The following is an 8,455-nucleotide window of genomic DNA, read 5'->3' on the forward strand; positions in this document are numbered from 1 at the left end:
GTGTGTGCGTGTGTTGTCAGGTGAGGTCAGCATAGGGAGTAAAACTTCAGACTGACTGCAGAGGAAGCAGAAACCAGACCTGGCCTCTCCAGCTCGTTTGTGTCTCATAACTCAGCGCTGCAGTATTTTTGTAAGAGTTTGTGTTCAGCATCGATCTGACGCCGCTGATTTCATTTCCTCCGTGAAAATGCACTCGACCTTCCACTTTTCCCTTTTCACACCCTTTTCCTTCTGTTTCTCTTTGTCTTTTCTGGACTCCTGTTTGTCTTTCTTCTGAAGGACCACTTCATTCTCTGGCCTTGAACAATATTTGTCCTCTCTCACGTTCAGGCTGAGGTGTCGACAGTGCAACTCTCTGCTGAAGGTTACCGTTAATGATTGTGACCTTCTAACTGCAACACGACAGAAACCCCCGCACACACAAACGCTTCCAGCTGAGACACGGGAAAAACTGAAAGTGATGGAGGGGCAACTCAAACATTACCTCAGCTGTTGTGTCCACAAAGAACATGAGACTGTTTTTAAAGTCTTAATGTGTCCCACTGATGTTTCCACTCTGTTTATTGGCTCTAACTACAAAGCAAGTTTGACGGAGAGGTAATCGGGTTTCCTTGTCAAAGACTTTTTACAGATTTAAAGAATAATTATGGTTTATGTCAGCCTGCTGTATCATCCTTGAATGTGACTTTGGTGGGAAATGTTGCATCATTGCAGTATTCCTGGAAGGAAAATCCTATTTTCTGTGGGATGGAAAGCAAACATTTAAAATTATGTGTCCAATTTATTTTAGCACAGCCAAAGGACTTATAAGCTCATGCTATTGTGAGACATTTGTTAGTCCATCCATGCACAGACCTCTTGGAGGATTTGTCAAAGCTTACACACAATGATAATAGGTCTTCACTGGAAATGCACTCAAGGTCAACGTCACATTTGTCATTGTCAGTAGATTTAATTCTTACAAAGCTTGTTATCCCCCAGTGTACAGTTACTTTACTCTTTGTGGAATTATAATTAAAATGTTTGTTTATGAGCAGCACTTTGGCGACAGTGGGAAGGAAAAACTCCCTTTTAATAGGAAGAAACCTCCAGCGGAACCAGGCTCAGGGAGGGGCGGGGCCATCTGTTTTTACTTTTTGTGACTTTGTAATACATATTTGTCTATGTGTGTGTGTGTGTGTGTGTGTGTGTGTGTGTGTGTGTGTGTGTGTGTGTGTGTGTGCGCGCGGGCGCATTTGATTGTTTTTTGTTACCTTATTAAGGTTGGGGGGTGGGGATGCTTGAGCATAGTGCTTTAAGTGTACTTTCTTTTGAATGGTATTTTTGCAGTGCAGTATTCCTGCTTAACTTCAGTGAAGGCTCCAAGTTCTTTTTCCAGCAATGGAAGATTCAACTTTAATCGGAGCGGGTTAAAAGCGGACCTTTTCTTCGCTTTGTATATTTCTACCCGGACACTATTCAGTGCCGGACAGATTCCGTTGACATTGCTGCTGTTACCAAACCAGAAGGTTTCCGTGCAGGGAGCCTCCGTGACTCTGCAGCCCGCTTCTCGGCTCTAACAGCGGGTCTTCGTGCAGCCATGTATCGGCGGCCGCTGCAGTTCGCCGCCAGAAGCTTCGCTCATGTGTCCGCCTGCAGGGCCGCCTCCGCCGGGGGCAAGGTAAGAAACGCCCCGCTGGCGTTAGCTTAGCCGGCTAACAGGTGAAGAAGTTGAGGCTGATGTTCGAGGTGACAGCTGGGTGAACACACAGCGACAGGTGACGGAGTGAGCGCTCATCTGTCTCCGTGTGTGTTTGAGTTGCACACAGACTCACACGGACAGCCTGCGAGCTCCATTAGCAGGATTAATCTCAGGGCTCAGATTAATGGAGGCGAACTCGACCAAAGACTCGCAGTAACAGCTCTAAAGTGCGCTCCCAGTTTAAAGGCTTTCTTTACACCGAGCACAGAAACTCTACATCACACGTTCAATCCGAGGCTTCTGTCATATGTGAATAATAACGTGTTTGTCACCCGAGATAATGAAATTACTCTGTAGAAGACCAGAGTCATCAGTCACGTGTTCGAGCTTCGCTTTGGTCCAAATGTTTTAATGGGTCACTGAACCATAGACTGTATGTAAATGATGGACGTGTCAGCTGTTTGTGTTGTTAAAACCTCTGTGTTACCCTGTTGGCATGATGATGATGTTTTTAGGAGGTAGAAGTGAACGACGGTTGAGCTCTGTCCACAAACCACGTGGGTGCAACAAATAGACCAGTATAGATCGTCCAATGGTTTACTGTCAAAAACTGGACCAGAGACAAATATGACAAATAATGTGGCACAGCCGCCGTATTATTTATCCGATAACTGCATAAAAAGGACACAAACATGGTCCAGAAGTTCAGTTCAGGGACTTGTCACCTAGTCAGCTGATCCAAGTGTCAGAAAATAATCAGCTGAGCACAGTGGACTCGGTTACACTTCTGAGAGGTGCTGTTGTGTGTCAGGCCTGCGCGCCAAGGTGCCGCCGCACTATAATGAAGTGAGGGTAACTGACTACTACTTTTAGTGCCGACTAGCACGAGCAGCAACATTTAAAGTTGAAGCAGCACACATCCACAGCTGGGATACTACTCAGTCGTCCAACTCGAGTATGAAATTGGATTAGGGAAAGGATTTTTGTGTCCAGCTGTAAACATGTTTGTTTTTCCTGCTGTAAAGTTGGACATTTTAATATCAGTCTGAGGGTCCAGGGTGTCCAATGCACGCGGGCTCTTTTAATACATGCAGCATGTTTGGGCTTCGTCTCGCTGAAGTAAGCGGTGCTTTACCTGGAAAAAGACTGGAGCGCAGAAAATATTATTCTGAAGTCTGTAATACTGTTTAGCAGAAATGGTGCCTTCACAGACAAACAGTCCATCGGTCCGTCACAGGAGCTGGTTTTTGAGCTGTGCAGGGTCACGTTTAGGTTATTGATTATTCAGCTCACAGGAAAGGTGACCCCCCCTCATGTCTGATCATCTTAAATGAACTCGGGGCTCAGAGGAGGTGGCCCACTTTCTCAGTCTTGTGTGCATTTCTTTCTGAGTGTGGTGAAGTTTTATTTTGGCACCGCTTTGAAATCTCGAGGTGTTTGTCTTCTGCCACAGGCCTGGCTGATTCAGTCTGTGACAGAGGCTTTAAGCTGTGCTCTTTGCACATGTGCAGTGCAGCAGCTGTTTCAATAACCGCCATTTAAAGCAACAACCAGATAATGACCTAAAGGTTCTTTAGGTACTAAATGTTTTTTGAGAATTGAACTAAAGCTTTGCCAGCAGTTGTGCTGATGCAGATGTTGAGGTTTAATATATGTTGTTGTTCCCTCAGTGTCTCTTTGACACAGTATATGGGAGTTTAGGCCATCAGCTCATAGCAGCGGTCTCTTCATTCTTTGAGCTTTAGTCCACTTTGAAAGGTTTTAATTTGCATCATGTTTTTACAAATCTGAATGAACTTAATCAGATCAGTTAATCAGATTATTGTTGCAGGTCTTTCTACTCAGTGACGTTGGGTGGTGCAGAGACTTAACAGTTTATAAATGTTGACTCAGACAAAGCCTGTCCAGCAGTCAGAGGGTTAACAAAGGATGTTTCGTGCAGTTCAAACAACAAATGCTAAAGGGTCACGAAAACTGGCTAAACCTGAGAACAACACTGAGCTGTGACGTGAAGATCACTGCTGTTAGTGGGAGACGAGCAGGTGTTTGATCCGTCTTTAAAAACAAGTCAACAAATAAAACAGTCGATCGTTTGTGCTCAGCCTGACTTAGCTTCTCTCTCCTTGCAGGGGTTGGATCAGGAAGCCTGTTTCAGAGCGCTGGCCGCCTGTCAGCAGGCGGGCGTCTCCTCTCCATTAGTAACGCCGTGCCGGACGCTGCATGTCGCCACACAGGTAACATCTCACGCAAGCACATGAACAAATAACCCTCATTGTTTAACCACAGATGGACTGCTTCAAAACAGCTGTGCAGCAGCTCTTTTGTCCCAGTGGGGGGGCCACGATATGCCAAACATATATACTCTTTGCTGATAAATAACACTTTTCTTTTCACTCGGTCGATTCCATCTCCGTCATCTCGAGGCATTGTGTGAAGCCAGTTGTTCTGCGCTCGGGACCTCCTCACCTTCTGCTTAAATGAAAACAAATAAACTGTAATTTTAAAGGGTTGATTATTCAGCCTGTAGTTTTTCACACCTGCTTGGATTTCAGGATGAATTTAATGAATTCTGAGTTCAGTCGTGTCGTATTCGTGCCTTTAAAGCACTTCCTGCCTGCTCCGTGTGTTCGAGGCTTCAACTGGTTTTGTTGTTTTTAATGAAGCTTGAAAACTGGGAGAAAACTTCGGCACATCTGCGCGTCCTGATGAAGGTTAGCGGGGTCGTGGTGGCTGTAATAAAACTGTCAAAGCACGAAGACGGCGTGCAGCTCGGAGTAGGTCAGCGTATTAATTTAGTGAGCGGTAAAGGTCGCGCCGCACAGGTGCGTCGTCACGTGCTGATTTAACCAGGGTCACGCAGCACACGTTTGACATCCCACCTGCTGAAGGAGCAGTTTCTGTTTTCGCTGTCGTTTTTTCACCGCTCCGCTTTTTCTTTTTGTCCTTCAGCTCCGTAACGTGAAGGAGACGCATCAGCACACGGACGAGGAGGTCGGCGCCTTCACAAAGCTCATCGAGGCGATGGGCTTCACGGGACCGCTCAAATACAATAAATGGGTGAGTGCAGAAGAGACGGGTGAGACGTGGGCTGAAAACGAGCAGGTGATGGTGATTTGGCTTCATTTGATGTGTGAAATCAACACGAGCACTTAGTCATGTTAAATGTGTTTAATGTGCCTCCCAGGCCGCCTGTTACCTGCTGACGTGTCCGTTCTGCACTCAAACAACCTTTCATTCAAAAGCAACACGCTTACGTCCTTTAAACGCACCTTCTGATGAATGTGTGCCACCCTGATTGGTCGACAGGTAACAAAAACTAACCGGTGTGTCGGGTCAGACGTTTCTACCTGTACTGTCAGGGCAGCGTTTCCCCTCCTGCTCTCTGTGGTTGAATAAAACCAAACTGCACTTGGACACAACAGAGTAATAAAACATTTGTTATGGAAGATGCAGAAGGCCAAAAATACAAATAACGTCACTGCAGTGGGAGTGATATTCACCAGAGGTGTGTGTGTGTGCACGCGTGTGTAGCTTTCATTCATGGCGTCACACTCTTGTAGTCGGTATGTTTTGCAGGAATGCGCAGGTCACTAAAGGAATAAGCAGTTGGAGCTGTGGCAGGCTTCAGTGATGTGGGAGGTTTTGGCTAAAGGCGGGAAGGTTGCGTGTGTGCCGAGGAACGTCAGGCGAGCAGAGAGCTGGGCCGCCCGCCGGACCGGCAGCGTTTGGCTCGCTGGCACACCTCCGAACTCGTGTCCTGCTCCTGCGCGTGTTTACTCTACAGATAAAACCGCCGTCGGAGACGCACAGATCAGCCTTAAATCCCAGAATAATCCCACAGAAATGCTCGCTGTTGTTAAATGAAGGTCATCGGGCGAGTCGCCCTTCCAGCTGAAAGTTGCTGAACCAGGCAAACTCTTTTGGATAAGTTTGCCTGTTTGATGTCATTTTTACCCCCCCCCGTTTCCATTGACAAATGCTGGTAATGGAAGTGTAGTGGTGCATTTACACTAGGCAGGAGGTGTAATTACTCCCACACAGTCCAGTCGCTTCGCCCCAGCAGCCAGCAGGACACGGAGGAGTAAAGAAAGGCTGGAATGAGTGTCTGCACTGTGGCCGCTGGGGTGTAAAGACTGATTGGCTGTTACTCGGGCAGCGTGGCCCCCTGAAAGCTTCAACAGGAAGCCAGCGTGTTGTGTCTCTGCACCATCGCAGGAGGGTCGCCTGCCGAGGCCTTTCCTATGAGTGATGTTTGCCACAACGCAACAGAGCTCTGAAGTTGGTGTTTTCCTTCACTTACACCATGTTCAGCTGCCCTCAAACGCCATCACTAAGCCCCTCCTCCATTTCTGAATGTCGGTGACATCACGAGAATCAGCTGATTGAAATACCTCCCCTCATGAACGCCCCGACTCCCCTTTCATGTTTGGTGAGAGCAACTCGGAGCTGTCAGCTGTAGCTGTGAGTGCGATGTTGTGGTTACAGAGTGACGACGTCAGACGTGATGTTTTTGTTTCCACAGAAAATCAAGATTGCTGCTCTGCGGATGTACACGTGCTGCGTGGAGAGAATCAACTACGACGAGTTCTTCGACAGTGAGTTTACCACGCTCGGCTCCCCGGGCCGCCGTTCATGTTGTTCCCACTTTGCCTCGGACATGCTTATCGGTGACTGGCTTGTGTTTGCTGATATTTATCCCCAAAAAACCTGAAGAACAACTTTTCTCAGTAACATAAAAACACAAACGCAGAACAAACCAAAGAGCTCAGATATAAATGTCACGTAATGAGAAGCTTAAAACGAACGCTGATTTGACTCCCAGCTGTGAAGGATTCAACTCTGAGCTGAGGATTTGTCCTCCGTTCTGTGGTATCGTCACCTTCCCGCTCAGGCGTGGACGGTAAATGTGTCGCTTTGTGTTTTGGAGACGTTCAAACCTTCAGCTCTGCCGCTTATTCCCCTTAAACTCTCAGATATGAGTGTTTTAAAAAGAAAAGCACATCTTATGTTAGTGCTGTGCGATATGACCAAAATCTCATTTATCGTCCCGACAGCCATATTTATCACAAAAATGTTACATTTTCTGTCAATTCTGTGAATCGCGATGCGTGAAGCGATACATCTGTAGACATAAGTTGTAACGGCCGCCATTTTTGTTTGTGAGTATTTATCCCACGACGTGCTGCGGGGAAAAGCCCGTTCTAACGTTTGAGTCTGAGGTTTATTTGGAGCACCTGGCGGCTCTTCGTTGCTCCTCATCAGTAAACTCTCTCCACACTCTGTCACGTGACTCTTGCGTCGGTGGCAGCAGAGGTTTGTCGTGTTTGAGTCTGAGGTGTTGGTGTGAGACTTCTCATAACCAAACCATGTCCATGCTACAGTGTCAGCCCCTCGTTCTGATTGGTCCTTCTGTTTGTCGTCATTTATTTTGGAAAATCTCAAAAAGATCTTCAGCTTTATTGTGAAAGATTTATGCGGGAAATAAACAAGCGGACGGCAGAGCCACATGCTGGGTTTACCTTTGTTGTTGCTAACGACAACGTGTAAAAACAGTCACTTGTCTGTCTGTAAATATAAGAGAGAGAGCATTAACCAATGAATACAGCTGCTACAGTGACCATCAAAACCAGGAACAATGTTCCCGCAAACAGTTTTTGCGACACCTCGAAACAATGATGGTGTGTAAAATGAAACGATAGACGTTTTCATATCGTCGTCCGATATACGTGGTGACGTCAAACAGCCCTACTGTATGCTGATGTAGTTGCAGAGTCTGACGCAGGTGCGGCGTGCAGAGAATCCTAATGAATCCTAATGTGTGTGTTTCAGAGTGCACCCTCCCTGACACTCTCAACTCCTGGTTCCTGGTTGCACAGCTGCACGTATGGTGAGTCGCACAAACGCATCCTCTCAGCTACCAGTTTATTAGGTACACCTGTACAGCTGGATTTATCCAATCAGCCAATCAGATGGTTTGTTTGCTGCTCTGAGGAATCTGTGTGCTGATTGGCGTAAGCAGCAAAGGGAGCCGTGGTCCGTGTCGACCGCGCTGGCTGTGCGGTTGCTGCTCTTCCGTGCATTTATAGCCCAGTCGTGTGTCATGTGATGTATTTTTGCTTTGACAGTTATCTTCCTTCACATGTTGTGTAACATTAAACGTCCTCTGTAGCATGCAACGAATCCAGTTCACAGTGAGAGAATGCATATAATATATAATTGTATTATTATTATTATTATTGATGTGTTTATGTGGTCTAAATGGAAGCGTCTGATAGTTTTTAATGATGTAATGATGTCGCTGTTGCTCCTGCTGTGGCTGGGACAGTGACGCTCTTCATACGATGAGCACACGGCTTCACTCGTCACAGCGATTTAAGGCTGTGCGCTCGTTTCAGTCTCCTTGTTGTGTTCTTGTGCTCTCAGGATGTGTTTGGTGCGGATGCGTCAGGAGGGCAGAGAGGGGAAGTACATGTGCCGTTACATCGTGCACTCCATGTGGGAGGATGTGGAGCAGAGGAGCAAAATCATGGGGGTACGTTGTGTTTCTGATCTTGAAGGGAAAAAAATGAAATTCAGAGGCATGAAAGCAGGTGAAACAGTCTCAGCTGAGAGTATTAAAGTCTCCACAAAGACACCAACACCTGTAGAGACAACCGACCTCTACGTGTGCAGCAGCGTCTGCATAACTTCTGCAACTAAACGAAAGCAACAGAAGCAATACCAACAAAGCAGCCACGGTAACCACAGCAACAGCTGCAACCACACCCTCTGTCA

The 8,455-nt window shown here is 46.7% G+C and overlaps 1 protein-coding gene across 1 annotated transcript in view; it reads left to right on the forward strand.

The window, feature by feature from the left end:
• The first annotated feature begins 1,430 nt into the window (after nt 1-1,430).
• Nucleotides 1,431-8,455, forward strand: part of uqcc1 (ubiquinol-cytochrome c reductase complex assembly factor 1) — a 15,951-nt gene continuing 8,926 nt past the window's right edge. The window contains exons 1-6 of the mRNA XM_005740889.1: nt 1,431-1,660; nt 3,811-3,915; nt 4,631-4,738; nt 6,204-6,276; nt 7,511-7,568; nt 8,105-8,213. Coding sequence (XP_005740946.1) covers nt 1,580-1,660; nt 3,811-3,915; nt 4,631-4,738; nt 6,204-6,276; nt 7,511-7,568; nt 8,105-8,213 — 534 coding nt within the window. The 5' untranslated portion in view covers nt 1,431-1,579. The remainder of the gene's footprint in view (nt 1,661-3,810; nt 3,916-4,630; nt 4,739-6,203; nt 6,277-7,510; nt 7,569-8,104; nt 8,214-8,455) is intronic.

Source organism: Pundamilia nyererei, unplaced genomic scaffold, assembly GCF_000239375.1.
Source record: "Pundamilia nyererei isolate P.nyererei 1_Seehausen unplaced genomic scaffold, PunNye1.0 scaffold00105, whole genome shotgun sequence".
In the NCBI taxonomy this organism is placed as follows: Eukaryota; Metazoa; Chordata; class Actinopteri; order Cichliformes; family Cichlidae; genus Pundamilia; species Pundamilia nyererei.